Source organism: Zootoca vivipara, chromosome 2, assembly GCF_963506605.1.
Source record: "Zootoca vivipara chromosome 2, rZooViv1.1, whole genome shotgun sequence".
Lineage (NCBI taxonomy): Eukaryota > Metazoa > Chordata > Lepidosauria > Squamata > Lacertidae > Zootoca > Zootoca vivipara.
Genome location: NC_083277.1, coordinates 35,778,460 through 35,794,134, shown reverse-complemented (window position 1 = coordinate 35,794,134; position 15,675 = coordinate 35,778,460). Strand labels below are relative to the sequence as shown.

The following is a 15,675-nucleotide window of genomic DNA, read 5'->3' as shown; positions in this document are numbered from 1 at the left end:
CAAACCGATTGCCCAGACTGTCCAATGAATAAGAACTATGTGATTTGCCTTAAGACATCTTGCCAAGCTTATGCAATGGGTTACTTCACTGTGGTAGCATCCTTTGCAACACAAGTGCAATGGGATTACATGCAAATCTGATCATACAGTCACTTGATGCAGCTGACTTCACAGACTGCTATGTGGCAGAATGCTACAAAACCATGGATGCAATCTTTACAATCCATTCTGAGGCATTATAGGAAGTCCAGCATGCTTTAGATGAGGCTATTGATCCTTTGACCCATGCTCCACCTCTCTTCAGCAGAGATGGAGAATCTGCAGCCTTCCAAATACTGTTTGACTACAATTCCCATCAGCCCAAACCAACCCTGTCAATGGTCAAAAATGATGATGGTCAAAAATGATGATGGCACTAAGAATCAAACAACACCTGGAAAGTCACAGGTTTTCGGTGCAGGTGTGTGTGTTGAAAACCCAAATACCATCCCTATAGATGTCTGCATTGGAGCTGTATTGGCACTTCAATAGGCTTCTTAATTTTTTTTTAAAAAAAGTATTAAGAGTGCTGCATTGATTTTAAAGTAATTATTTTTATACCAGGTGGAATCAGATATTAAATTGTGGGGATTTTTTCTTCTTTTACCAGTGACCACCAGCTAAGAAATTCTGTTTAAGTATCTATTTCCACATCAGCTACCATTGTCCAAACCAGTTGTGCATTTTATTTTTGCTCCAGATTTTAAGTACTCACATTGGAGGGGAGGGGGTAAATAAATGAATATATTCATTGGTGCATTTACATTTACAGCCACAGGTAGGTGTCACATGTAAGCACTACTAAAATGGGTGCACCCCAAGCGAGTTCAGAGGCACACATTGTAATGGCTCTCGAGGAGGTATATATAGCTGCATCAATGGATTGCAGTTTTTATTTTCAACCCAGAAACTCACTGTGCATATATAACAGGCCCAATGGAGTTCTCCTGTGCTGCCCAAAAACGTTGTCCAAAACTAAATTTACTGGATAAGCTTATGCTTTGTACATACCTAGTTTCCATAAATTCGTTAAGCAGTCACACTGATTATATGTCTGAAAGCAAAATACACGCATCTAATATGTGTTATGTCTCAAATAAGAAGAATTATTTGAAATTATTTTCCAGTTCTTCACCTCAAGTAACTTCTGCTCCCACTGTATCCCGACAGATGCTTATAGCATATTGGCGATTGTTGCTGGACTAGTCAACCAAACCAACTATTTACAGAACTAGTAACGACAAAATTGTTTCCATAGCTTCTGAGGGTTCTCTTGGTTATCTGTTATAAATGGGATTAATCTGAGTTAAAGTCTCAGCTATATAAAGACATGCAACCAATATTGGCTTTGCTGCTAACCCCAAGCAAACGAACAATTGGGAACTAGATAGACTTTACATGTTCTAACGTACTCTTATCACAAGAGTCAATCCACATCTTGTTGGATGTGCCTTGGATAATGTTCATGATCACATGCTGTTTTCTTAACATCATACTGTTTAGGCTGACGAGAGTCTCATCACAAATATTAGGCAGAATACTGTAAATAAAGATTCAGAAGGACTTGAAGGTCTCCATATCTATAATAGGATCCAGTAAAGGTAAAGGTAAAGGACCCTAAGGTCCAGTTGCAGACGACTCTGGGGTTGCGGCACTCATCTTGCTCTATAGGCCAAGGGAGCTGGCGTTTGTCCGCAGACAGTTTTTCTGGGTCATGTGGCCAGCATGACTAAGCCGCTTCTGGTGAACCAGAGCAGTGCATGGAAACACCGTTTACCTTCCCACCGGAGTGGTACCTATTAATCTACTTGCAATCTGACGTGCTTTCAAACTGCTAGGTGGGCAGGAGCAGGGACCGAGCAACGGGAGCTCACCCCGTCGCAGGGATTCGAACCGCCAACCTTCTGATTGGCAAGCCCTAGGCTCAGTTGACATAATGCCCAGGTTCATTATTATTTCTAAGTCACCAAAGCATATGAGCAACTGTGCTTATGCCAACATTTGAGCTCATCCTCCAGTTTCAATGAAGATAAATAGAAGGAGTGGAGTTCCAAGAGTCAAGAAACTGTTGAGCACAAACCAGTTACTCATCCCTCCTTCCTGTGTTTTGGCTGTTGCAATAGAACTGCTCCACGTGGCAGATTTTTATAGGTATGAAAGTATGTAACAAATTAATTGGGGCCAGAAAAAGAATATACGTGACAGACTAACAACCAACACAAACCATTTACCCATCCCCATATAGCCCATTGGAAACTAAGCGTAAGGCAAACACATTTTGCTTTAAAAACAGCTATAGCTATAGCTAGAATTATTTGAATGCCAGTTGCAATATACATCTATTCCAATCGCCCTGCACAAGCCATTATTACACCAATATCTTGAAGAACATGAAGACAAACAGTTTACTATAGTAATCTTAACAGTACTTGACTTGTAAACACAAGTTAATAAGCAGATCCCTTGCATCTGAGAAGTCGGTCATTACAACAAAGAAGAGGAAGCTCTTGGGAACGTCGGGGTTATATATGTTTTCCACTTAGTTCCATTCTTTAAAGCCACTAACGTGGCTGGAGTTACTGTGGTGGTTTCGATCTATAAATACAACACTTTCATAACAAGAAAAGTATTGAGCCCCGACAGCAAAATTAAGAATTCTGCATGTTTCTAGAGACCCTTGATTAGTTATTGTAACATGCAGTCGATCAGTAATTGAACATTGGGGGCATTGGTTTCCAGAACATTAGTTTATATATCTCTAGAAAGAGCTAGAACATACCATTCTCTAGATTTCGCCCTGATGTGTTTGCTCCCCTGTCATCATTTCCCACCTCATTTCCCAGGATAACATGATTGTAAATAGCCATAGTAGTCCAAAGCCACTATGAAGTGACTTTCTTCACTTGTCCCCCCCCCCCTTCACTGTGTTTTTATCCCATTAATTCAAATCTGGATGGCATCAGAAAATGAAAACTTTGGTTTGAGAAACTTCATGCTGACTATGGATGCTTGTTTTTACTACAAGTTGTACACAGCAGGTTGGCTGCATCCAGGATGAATGGTTGGCCTGTCAGCAAGGTCTCACACTCCAGGCAGGTAAAGTGTTGCTTGTGCCAGGTGAGGCCTTCGACTCGCTGGTAGTCCTCAGAAAATATTATCTGCGGAAGTAAACAACTCCATTTATCATGTCATTTTCTTCCTAGAGCCAGCCAAGTCCTATAACTGCTTCATTACGGAAGCAACACACAAACAAAGCAGTTGACAAGCCAAACCACATATAAAGCAAAGCAGTGTTTGCATCATTACTATTTAGCAACACACCAAAAGAGGGTATTTCTCAGCATATATTCCTGCGTATAAGACTACTTTTTAACCCAGGGAAATAGTCTCAAAAGTTGGGGGTCGCCTTATACGCCGAGTTGTATTTCTTATACAGCGAGTATATCCCAAACTCTATATTTTAACTGGAAAAGTTGGGGGTCGTCTTATACGCCCAGTCGTCTTGTACGCCGGAATATACTACGGAAGTACCGTAGTTTGGCCTAGCTAATTCAAAGCTGTAGGGCATGTTTATATTCCGCTTTTGGTTTTTATAGAACCTCTGCTTATTTATTTATTTTTAAACTGAAACAAAAAAGAGCACCTGGTTTCAGTGATTTAAATATATTTCAAAACTTCACAACAGCTCATGGTTAGCGAAGAGAGAGGTTACCTATCAGCCCAGTTTCAGATAACAAGCTAAGGCAAATGCAAATCCAAAAGTCCCCGGAGCAAAAAGGATGAGGGAGGAGTAGAGTGGCTGAGAGATCATCTCCAAGAGCTTGCATGTTGGCATGGTCCTGGTAAGTCATAGTTTAGTTCACCATGTTAGGCAGATCAGACTATGAGTTGAATTCAACAGGTTGCTTAGTAGTCTTTTGTGCAAGCAAAATGACTTCTGCTGTGCAATGGGACTTTCCCCTTCTTCTCTTCCCTCACCTGACCCCAACATCTATTCTAGGGTTTCCTCCAACCCTCTGGAGCAAACCTGGGATAGTGTGGGGCAGGAAAGTTCAGTTGTGCAAGCAGAAGTAATTCTACTCACACTTTTTTTTAAAAGCTGGCCCACCACTCTATATTTCTGTACCTGGTAACAGGTTCCTCCTTGAGTAGTTATGGTTCCACCCGCATTCACCTGTTCCATTTTCTATTCCTCAAACCCACCAAAATCCCCACTCCCACCCAAAAAAGCACTAATATACAGTCATACCTCGGTTTAAGTATGCCTCAGTATGAGTATTTTCAGTTTAAGTACTCCGTGGACCTGTCTGGAACGGATTAATCCACTTTCCATTACTTTCAATGGGAAAGTTCACTTCAGGTTAAGTATGGACTTCCGGAACCAATTACATTCATACCTCGGGTTAAGTATGCTTCAGGTTGAGTACTCTGCGGACCTGTCTGGAACACATTAATCCACTTTCCATTACTTTCAATGGGAAAGTTCGCTTCAGGTTAAGTACGGACTTCAGGAACCAATTACACTCATACCTCGGGTTAAGTACGCTTCAGGTTGAGTACTCTGCGGACCCGTCTGGAAGTACAGACTTCCGGAACCAATTGTGTTTGTAAACCGAGGTACCACTGTACTAGAGGCAAGTATTCATTTTGCATTTGGCCAAACACAATTCCTTAGAGCTGATAGTTTCTTAAAAGCAGAGAAATTCAGAGCTGTGCAGGAAAAGAGACTTCCATTTCCCCAGCTGTCATACCTCATCGCAGGCCGCACAGCGTGGCCTTATGCTCTCACAGTAATGGCGCCCACACCAGATGGCCCCATTGTTCCAGAAGTAGATCAGATCCACAAGCGGTTCGGAACACTTGCAACACACAAAGCATGCAGGGTGCCACTGACGATCATAGCCTCCTCTGCTGGCATATACCACAGGGGATTCTGAAGGCAGCACCTGCTTGCAGAGGTCACAGAACTGAAAAAGAAATGAAGGCCATAATGAATTTTCATCCAGCCCTTTGCATGGAAGAGTAAAGCACCACTCAACTAATTCACAGCCAGAGGTACAATTTCATGCTCAGGACAGCTTTTAGGATCTCATGCCTTAGGCCCTCCAAGTGGAAGCATTTAGATCAGCCACAGTGTCCAGGTTTAGTGTGTGCTGTAGCTCAACACATCAATCGGCACCACTGCATGGAGACTCTTCACGGCTCTGCTGCCAGAATTGACAAGAGAACAGGACAACACTGGTCTGTGGTTATGGAGGGAGGGCAAAGCGTGTTGACGTGCCTTCAGGGTATTTCAGCAAGTATTCCAATTGGAACTCAATTGCAAAACAAAAAAAGCTGAACAGAGAAAAATGTAGGCTACAATGAAGTCTTTCTCTCTTCTGGGTCATGTTAAGGCATCACTGAAATACAGGTGAAACTCGGAAAATTAGAATATCGTCGAAAAGTGCATTTATTTCAGTAACGCAATTTAAAAGGTGAAACCAATATATGAGATAGATGCATGACATGCAAAGCAAGATATGTCAAGCCTTTATTTGTCGTAATTGTAATTATTTGTCGTTAGGCAGGTCAAGTAAAAATGGAATGCAATCAATGAAATGTAATAGCGATGTTTATTTTTGTATTATTGTAACTATTTGTTTTATTACTGTGGAATTTCCAAAAGAAAGCATTTGTAAAAAATAAAATAAAATAAAAATAAAAGTTGCATTACTTAAATGCACTTTTCGACGATATTCTAATTTTCCGAGTTTCACCTGTACATTTAAAAATAATAAAATACTAATCGTTCTTTACTGTAAGAATGATCCTCAGAAATTAGATTCATATTTGTAATATTTGTTTTATTAATTCAATTGTTATCTCCTGTGATGGATTACAAGGCAGATAGCAAGCTATATAGCAGACAGTCTGCTTTAAAAAATAGTAGGGATATGAATCAAAACAGTATTCTGTAGAGTTGGAAAATGTTCTGAAAAGGGGATGATAAACAGGATGGAGCCACTTTGAGGGAAGTTTACAACATTTGGGGCTTCTAAGCTTACAGAAAACATGATACAAGTGTATAAAATCAGCCAGAGAAAGTAGATAGAGGAAAGCTTTTGTTTCTCTCATAACACCAGAACTCAGGGATATCCAATGAATGTTAGAAGTTCCAGAACAAACAAAAGAAAGTATTTCTTCACCTATCAAAACTTATTTACCTATTAACTTCTACTTGTTAATAGCTGCAAGAATGTTATTGGATTGAAAATGGAAAGTTACATATACCCTCCCTGGAAACAGTGGCTTAATAAAGTTTGAGATTTGGCTGAAGCAGCAAAAATAACACCTCATTTATGAGTGCAAAGTGAATATAGAAACAAATTCTAGAAAAATAGTTGCACTTTACACCACATGGCAAAGGAAATTGTTACTTCCTGCGAAAGTAAAATTCAAGTGGGTCTTTGTTTTTGTTTGTAAGTAACATTGTAGTTTCATGTTAATATTATGCTCCCCACAGGCCCTTGGCTGGCCACTATGAGAAGAGGATGCTTGACTAGATAGCTCTTCTCGTGTTCTTATTTTAACAAAATCTTATTAGGATTTTTAATCCTGTTTCTTAGCAAATATTGCCAAGCAATTTTTTAGCAGCATTCGTGAAGTCTTGTACAGCTGTTGCTCAACAGGGCTTGTGTGATCATGGGAACCTCCCAGGCTAACTGTGGCCTAAGACATCCCCTGCCCTTCTTTTTAGCTTCGCATAATTATTTAATGACAGAGGTTGAAGGCTCCAGGGGAAAGATTCAGCAAACTAAGTTGACATTCAAATATAGATCCTACCGATCACCTTAAATTATTGAATTATTACATTATTTGTTTCAGCCTTTTATCGTCTTAGGCTGCAATCTTAATTCCTGGCTAGCCATGGCAGCAAAAAACCATTTTCGGTTTTCTATTGGCTACTGATTGGGGGACGGATGGATGCTGGTGATGTGGCAGCTTTTGCCTGCTCACTGCAGACTCATCGGGATGCCCCTCACCCTGCTAGTGGAACTGGACAGCTTCTACTCCACTGAAGAACCCCTCTAGCATAGCAGATTCAGAGTTTGGTTTGCTCTGCCCATTATGAACTTTCCTCCATGCAAGTAATAAATAACAACAACAACAACAACAACAACAACAACAACAATTTATTATTTATCCCCGCCCATCTGGCTGGGTTTCCCTAGCCACTCAAAGAACAATTTTAAAAAGTACAATTAAACATTACAGTGGAACCTTGGTTTATGAACACCTCGGTTTACGAATTTTCGGTTTACGAACGCCGCGGACCCATCTGGAACGGACTAATTCACTTTCCATTACTTTCAATGGGAAAGTTCACTTCAGTTTATGAACGCTTCAGTTTATGAACAGACTTCCGGAACCAATTGTGTTGATAAACCGAGGTACCACTGTATATGGTTAAGAGTTGAGGGTGCTCTAGTTTGATCTTAGAAGGCATGCAGAAGAAAAAAATTGCCTCCTTTTGATGTAAGGCTAGTTTGTTTGTTTCTAAGTTTCTGCTATTGCAACTGTAAGGAAAGGCTGCTGTTGGCCTCTGAGTATCCATGGTGAGAACTTATTTTCAATATGTGGCTTATCACATTGCATGCCAATGAATGTTTCCTTAGTTAATACTGACAGCTTTTTATTTCCATTTCCACTGAAATAAAATAAAACAAAAACAGCTTCCCCACAGAATCCCTCTCTTAAGCACACAAACCACTCCTTTCCTGTGAAGGGAAGCTTTGGCATCAGTGGAATATTTGTGTTCCAGCCCCAAGCTGAATCTCAAGGAAAGGACTCGGAAAGCCAAGACTTGTACATGGATTTCCCTAAACTCTTTGAAGACTGCCGTCTTTAGCCTCTTCCTTTATTACGAGCTTGCTATGCAAGTTGACCACGTCACTGAAGGCCTACGGAGAGATGTTTTGCACTGGCGGGGAGAGCTTTGCTGACTGCGGGAGGTTTAAAACGAGACTCCAAGCGGTAGTCACTGTGTGTTCAGTCTTAGACACTTGCACAAAGTTGTGAGAGGTTTGGACTGAGAAGAGGCCTCCCTCTACTTGCTTCTGGCAGCTTAGCCTGTTTCCTGCCAGTCAAGTGACACAGGCATCACTTCACCAGTGCAGACCTCCCTGTTTCTGTCCACTCAATGTGCATGTGGAAGGCCTGCTTGCAGTATCCCGTCCAGTGGAGTTGGGTGGAAAGCCCTGACACACGGCATTCTGAAGAAGGGGATGAGCTGAGGAAGGGGATGAGCATCCATTGGATCCTCAGGCTGCTTTCACAGCCGGCATCGGAAATGATCACAGTGCCAGTATTGGAGTTGGTGCAGAGATCAGGACACCATCAATCTCCTCCTCCTCTTCCTGCTGCTACAAGTGACTAGGTTTGCCATATTTCAAAAAGTGAAATATGCCGGCATGGGCTGCCTGCCACACACCTGGATTTTCCCAGACGTTTTGCCGATTACTGCCGGACACTGCTTCTGACTGCAGAATTCCGGGTACGTCCGTACGTATGGCAACCCTACAAGGGACCAGACTGGGGATGTTGCTCTGCAGTGGCAGCAGCAGAAATTTTTGATTGCTTTGGCCCTTGGTTTAATTGTATAGACAGGGCTGGATTTAGGTTTGATGAGGCCCTAAGCTGCTGAAGGTAATAGGGCCCTTTATATGTCCAGCTGTCCTTTGTCAACAACAAATTGTCGCTGTTTTTTTGTGTTGACTATATGCTATATGGACCTAATAGGTATCTAAAGCCATTTGCACATAACAAAATATGTATTTTATCAAAGTAATTGTTGAACTGAAATACAATTAAGAAGAAGTATATTAATAGTGCAATACAATTAAGAAGAAGTATCTTAATAGTGAAATAGTTATTAAGTTCTAACTTATATTTTGGAATTGTACATCCAGTTCCCCCCTTTAAATTGTTTGGGGGGGGTCCCCAAGAGAGTGGGGCTATAGCTTGTTTAGCTTATACATAAATCCAGCACTGGCTAAAACTGTTTTAGTCTTAGGGTACTGCTTCTTTCTTTGAGAACCCAATGCAGAATTAGCAGTTTTGCACCTAATTATTTACAAATATGCCAGCAAATGTTATATAGGATGCTGGAAGACTCCATCCAAACTTGTATCACCATCCCAGGGTTTGTCTTATTCAGGCATCCCCAAACTTCGGTGCTCCAGATGTTTTGGACTACAATTCCCATCTTCCCCAGCCACTGGTCCTGATCTAGGGATCATGGGAGTTGTAGGCCAAAACATCTGGAGGGCCATAGTTTGGGGATGCCTGGTCTTATCTCTCAGAGAAGTAGGGAACATGCAAGTATGTATAGCAAAAAATTTTTTTTAACAGGAGGATCAAAACCTCTGTACATGCAAAGGGACCACACTCAATGTGTCATAGAAAAGGGTTGGTATTGCACTGAGGGAAACTAGTCTATGAACAATGTTTTGTGGCTTTGCATTTTCTCACTTACTGCTTCATAATGGCAGCCTGGCACAGCAAAGTGCTGGCATATCACACATAATTCAATTTTCCCTGAGAATTATAGAGTAGATGTGTAATTGCTTTAAAAAAAATAAAAAATCAAGATAATCAGATAAAAATTATAGGGATTTCAGCAGTGTGATGGTATGCTTACTGCCAAGTATCTGGATGTATTCTAAACAATTTGAACATGGAAGAAGTTTTAAAAAGTAGGTTTTTTTTTAAAGAGAACACCAGGAACCTGCAGTTGTAAACCAAAGTGAGAAGCAGTCACTTTGCATTGTACTTTGTTTTAAATTCTACAAGATTTTATCAAGATCCTAACACTTGTTGATTGAATAGCCTGAGGACAACCTATCTATCTAGCCACCCACCCACAGCCCTTAACACGGGTGCCATTTTGCTAATCCAAACAAAAGCTTAAATGTTCCATTTTTTGGAATGTCAGAACCTTCCATGGAATTTTGCAGAGCAGCCCCATAGTTTAGCAGTCTCCCTACATCTGCACAAATGGAGCTTTTGTAATTGCTTTTCAAAGAATTTAGCTTCTCCACTGGTGCCCAAAGGAAAAAAAAAATACTGTAAAGCATTAAATTCTTCTGGAGAATAAACACCACAGGTATGTATTTACTTGGAGAGATGAACTTGCAGTCAAAATAAACCTCCCTTGCCAAGATGGTTTTTTACAAATGCCTTTAAGCGGAAGTCTTAGCCTTCAGAGAGGAAGGGTGGTGTGTATTTTTTTCTTCTAGAAGGGGTAACAAAAATCATTCCCAGACTGAGTCACTGCAACATGGTAGAGCAGTGAACTTGCAAAGGGTTTTCACTGTTTGTAACGTTCCCCCTTCTGATAGCTTGCCTTCTACAACCCCCCACCTACCCTTGAGCAGAGACTAAGACACTATCAGATATGGGGACCTTTCAGAGCCAATATCTACATTTCACTACTGCTACAGAGAATAGGACAAGAAAGGGGAAAAAAGAAAGGAGCTCATACCTGCAAACCCCACCCCAAGCCCACCTTTTCACAGTCCTCAACCCACGTCTGTCCAACCCATTCCTCAATCTGTTTCTCTCCCCCACCTCTCTCCACCTATTCAACTTACCACCTCACCCAATTCACACATCCATGACATTGACACCAGTTTGGAAGAATGGATAATCAAGATCAGGCATCCCCAGACTGCGGCCCTCCAGATGTTTTGGCCTACAACTCCCATGATCCCTAGTTAACAGGAACAGTGGTCGGGGAAGATGGGAATTGTAGTCCAAAACATCTGGAGGGCCGAAGTTTGGGGGCGCCTGATCAAGATGATAGAGAAAACATAGGCAAACTCGGCCCTCCAGCTGTTTTGGGACCACAACTCCCATTATCTCTGACCACTGGTCCTGTTAGCTAGGGATGATGGGAGTCGTAGTCCCAAAACACCTGGAGGGCTGAGTTTGCCTATGCCTGTGATAGACTATGCCGAAATGGCAAAGCTTACCGTGAGGATCAGGCAGCAAGACGAGAAGAAATTCTTACAAGATTGGGTAAAATTTATAGAATATGTTAAAGAACACTGTAAATATGTCAAAACATTAGCAGGGTTGTTGTAACATTTACGATGTGTTAAATATGGACAACGTATTTATGATTAAGATTTGAAAATTACAGAGGAAGAATAATGATATGTAAGATGATGAATGAATTACGAAGCCTCGGCGCGGGGGAGGAAGTCAAACACGATGAAATTGGTGTATAATTGAATGTAAAAGTGTTGTCATTTTAAAAAATTCTCGGAAAATAAAGATATTTTTGAAAAGACATTGCCACCAGTTTGTTACAAATGTTTTTTCAGAAGAAGCTCCAAAATTAGTAAATTTGTGAGCATGACGGCCTCATGAACTCAGGGACTAAGATTTCCAAGATTACTTGGGAGTCTATAGCGAAAAATACACTTCTGGCAGACAGATGGTTTTCTTTCATTAAACCACATTTGGCCAAACATAGAAATATGCTCCATTCCTTCCTATGCAGCTCCATGTACTATGTGTCCTGATTACAGTGGTACCTCTTACTTACAAATAACTCGACTTACAATTTTTTCTACTTGCAAATGGAGCTCCGTCCGCCATCTTGGATGCGGTTTAGATAGGATTTTTTCTACTTACGAATTTTTAGATAGGGTTGCTTCGACTTACGAATTTTTTCTCCCAATGCATTCCTATGGGATTCGACTTACAATTTTTTTCGACTTACAAATGTGTGTTCGGAACGCATTAAATTCGTAAGTAGAGGTACCACTGTATATGCCTCCAGGGAAGCCTTTACATACTTACCAATTCCTGCCCCTTAGGCATGTCACCCAGGGTTCCATTGGTAGAAACAACTTCTTTACTTGCCCGAATGCCTTTATCAGGTTGCTTCCCATCGTCTTTGGCAGTTCCTCCATGACCTGGCAGTGCAACTTCCCCGACGCCAAGAACGCCATCTTTGTATTTCTTCACGAAGTCCTCCATCAACTTTATTTCACTCTCTGAAAGGCCCCGGCAGTGGGAAGGATCCTGGTCATAAATAGGAAGCTGTCTCATCAACCTCCTGCGACGATAATAAGCACCTTCTGTACCAGCCACTGGCTGCATTTCTTTTGAAATCAGTTCCATGTACTGGGTAGCCTGATTTACGTGGAAGAAAGAGAGAGAGTCAAGATAATAATGATACCTTTTATTGTCAATGTACAACCTGTGTACAAGGAAATTAACCGAGCCTCCCCCCCCCCAATCTCATTGCACTCTGTGTGCTTGTTGCACAACACACCAACCCCGAAAGTCAGTTGCACTATATTATTTTCCGTTCAGCAGCCTAACAGCCCACGGATGGAAACTGTTTTGTAGCCTGTTGGTACGACTGATTATACTTCTATATCTCCTGCCCAAGGGTAGAAGATTAAAGAGGTGCTGGATGTCCCTGGGAATTCTTCTCACTCTCCTAAGGCAACGATCCCTAGCGGGCTCAGGGGACAGCCCATGATATCATGTGCTGTGTTCACCACCCTCTGTAAAGACTTTCTGTCCATGGCTGTCAAGCCAACATACCACACTGTGATACAATATGAAAGGACACTTTCTATTATGGACTGGTAGAAAGAGGTCATCAATTGTTGTTTAACATTGTTCTTTTGCAAGACCCTGAGAAAATGGAGTCTCTGTTGGGCCTTCCTAACCATAGAATCATAGAATTATAGAATCATAGAGTTGGAAGAGATCACAAGGGCCATCCAGTCCAACCCCCTGCCAAGCAGGAAACACAACCAAAGCAATCTTGACATATGCCTGTCAAGCCTCTGCTTAAAGACCTCCAAAGAAGGAGACTCCACCACACTCCTTGGTAGCAAATTCCACCTGCCTAATGTTTAGGTGGAATCTTCTTTCTTGTAGTTTGAATCCATTGCTCAATATAACTTGTAGTTTGAATCCATTGCTCAATATAACTTGTAGTTTGAATCCATTGCTCAATATAACTCAATATTGTTGAGTTATATTGTTTTTCCAAGTGAGGTCTTCACTAAGGTAAACTCCCAGGAATGTAAAGGAAGAGACTCTCTCCACACAACCCCCCTGATATACAATGGGGCTAGTTCCCCTCTCTTCCTCCAAAAGTCCAACACCATCTCCTTTGTCTTGCTAATATTTAGGTGCAAGTTAGTCTCTAAGCACCATGTAGATACTTTTTGAACCTCCCCCCTGTACGCTGATTCATCTCCACCTGTGAATGCATCAAGTGGCATATAGACACCAGAAGGAACGAGAATGCCAAAGGCATTCTCTGTGACTTTGTCCACCATTTTCCTAGGGAAGCCACTCTCCACACAACACAGCAGATGACTCAAATCTTTGGGGTTTCTCCCTTGCATTCAGTAGCAAAGGTTGGGGTTGGGAGGCTGCAGAGTCACTACTGCTTACTGGGAGAGTGCGAGGGGCAAGGTGGTGGGGAGGGCAGGGGAGGGCAGTTGTGGGCAAATGTGCTGGCTCCCCCACCTTACCACTCCCATAGCTGAGAGGTCAGGCAAACGATGCCACCAACACCACCTGTGTCATCTATGCCCGTCCTAGCCATAGAGGCTAGTGGCGCGGAGAACCACAGCGCCGGGCGCTGGAGGGCGCCAAGTGAGCGCAGGGTTCCGGCGATCTGGCCAGGACTGCGCTCCACTAGCTGAGAGGCTGCGCCGCGTCTCTCTCCTTCTCCGAGGACTCCGTGCTGCGCCTCCTTCTCGTTTCCCCAGCGCTGGGTTCCAGTCGAGCTTCGCCACCAGCGCGCGCACAGCGTCCAAGCAGCTCTTAATGGTCCCGCGGTGCGCGTGCTGGTAGCGAAGCTTGACTGAGCGGAACCCAGCGCTGGGGAAATGAGAAGGAGGCGCAGCGTGGAGTCCTCAGAGGTGGCATCCTGCTGCTGCCGCGGTCCGCTTTGCACTCCCGGGTCCTTGGAGAGGCTCTGGAGGGGGGCGCTGGAGGGACCTTAGCGCTAGGGCGCTGGATGGGCTTAAGATGGCCCTGAATGTATGTCAGGTTTAGTCAAGTCAGAAGCATCCTTTCATGATGCAATACCCATGTACAGAGCATGCAGCAGATATACTGTATCACAGGGGAGGGAAATGTATAGCCTCCCAGGTGTTGTTGGCCCACAAGTCCCGTTTTTCCTGAGACTTTGGCAATGCTGGCTGGGGCTGATGGGAGTCGAAGCCCAACAACATCCAGAAGGCCACAGGTTCTCAATCCTTGCTGTATCATGTCAAAGGTTTTTCACATTTTCAAATATTTTTTGAAGCATTTCCCCAAGTATTTATATACTGTTCTTCAGCAAAATTGCTGGTTTTATACAATTAAGTTGCCAAAAAGAACAAAACACACAAGACAACTGGCGGATAAAAAACAGGTCCACAAAAATTTGAACACAACTATGCTGTACATGTCAAAATTCCAGCAGTTTTACTCTGACAAAGGTCTGAAGCTTCTAGACCAACTTCAAAAGGCAGCTCCATGTATAACATATCAGGGCCCAACTGAGAGGTCACTGGGGCACAGTTATGCCTTATCAGGATTTCTAGTCACATAAGGTGACTATGAAGCAAACAGGAATATAATCAGCCTGCAGACATGCGGAAGGTCAGGAACTGAGTGGGCAGAGACATTGGGGTGTGACTCATACGAACATTTGTATTCAGCTGAATGCCTGAACACAAGTCTTGTCTACATCCTTGGACCACAGAAACTGTAACCCACCCCATAAAATCAGACCCAGTGATACTGTTAACATTCTCAGACACTGCTGCAAATGAGGCATCAAGGTCTAAGCAAATATATGAGCAACATTATCTTTTAAGGTGTCTCGTAAAGTCATCCCAACAGGCCCCCTGGGGGTTTTGGGATGATTCCTTGTGAGGAGGATTGGGCCTAGTCTTGAACCACTCAGAACAGATATGCAATAGATATCTATATCCATTCTTCTTTTTCTTTGGCGATCACTAGTAGCCGAGTAAGATTGTCTCCCATAAACATGGTATTAACAATGAATCCGTAAGTGACTGTGGAGGCCAATTCTGGATCCACACGTCCTTCCACAGTGGGGGCATTGGTTTCCAGGCAGGAGTTGATCATGGTGTGGATTTGCCAAGTGTGCCTTCCTCTTAGCACGTTTCTCCCTTGTGTCCTGAGTTCTTCAATATCTCTCTCTCTCTCTCTCTCTCTCTCTCTCTCTCTCTCTCTCTCTCTCTCTCTCTCTCTCGTCAGGGTTTCCTTTTCACTGCTTTTGGCCTGGTAAAACATGCCTTGCTCCTGCTAGATAGGGTAGGGCACAGATGCCCCACCTCTGCCCCACTCCAGCCTAAGTTTGATTGACATCCCAGAAACACAACAGATTAAGAAAGAGCCCCAGCACACATCAGGTGTCACAAAAACCAAAGGCACAAGTCCAAAACTTCAATCTCCCTTAACCTTTTTGGCACCCCTAGTGTCTAGCAAATATTAAGTATGTGCCTGGAGACATGCTTCCTATTCATGAAAGATTACATTCAAGTGGTTGCCAAAATTTAGCTGGCTAAAAGCCATGGAAAGGCAAGCTTGTTAACA

The 15,675-nt window shown here is 42.6% G+C and overlaps 1 protein-coding gene across 1 annotated transcript in view; it reads right to left on the bottom strand.

Moving 5' to 3' along the window:
• Positions 1–554: 554 nt before the first annotated feature.
• The window catches only part of LMCD1 (LIM and cysteine rich domains 1), a 55,099-nt gene continuing 39,978 nt past the window's right edge, over positions 555–15,675 (bottom strand). The window contains exons 4-6 of the mRNA XM_035106584.2: positions 11,890–12,225; positions 4,791–5,006; positions 555–3,197 (exon numbers count right to left, since the gene is read on the bottom strand). Coding sequence (XP_034962475.2) covers positions 3,039–3,197; positions 4,791–5,006; positions 11,890–12,225 — 711 coding nt within the window. The 3' untranslated portion in view covers positions 555–3,038. The remainder of the gene's footprint in view (positions 3,198–4,790; positions 5,007–11,889; positions 12,226–15,675) is intronic.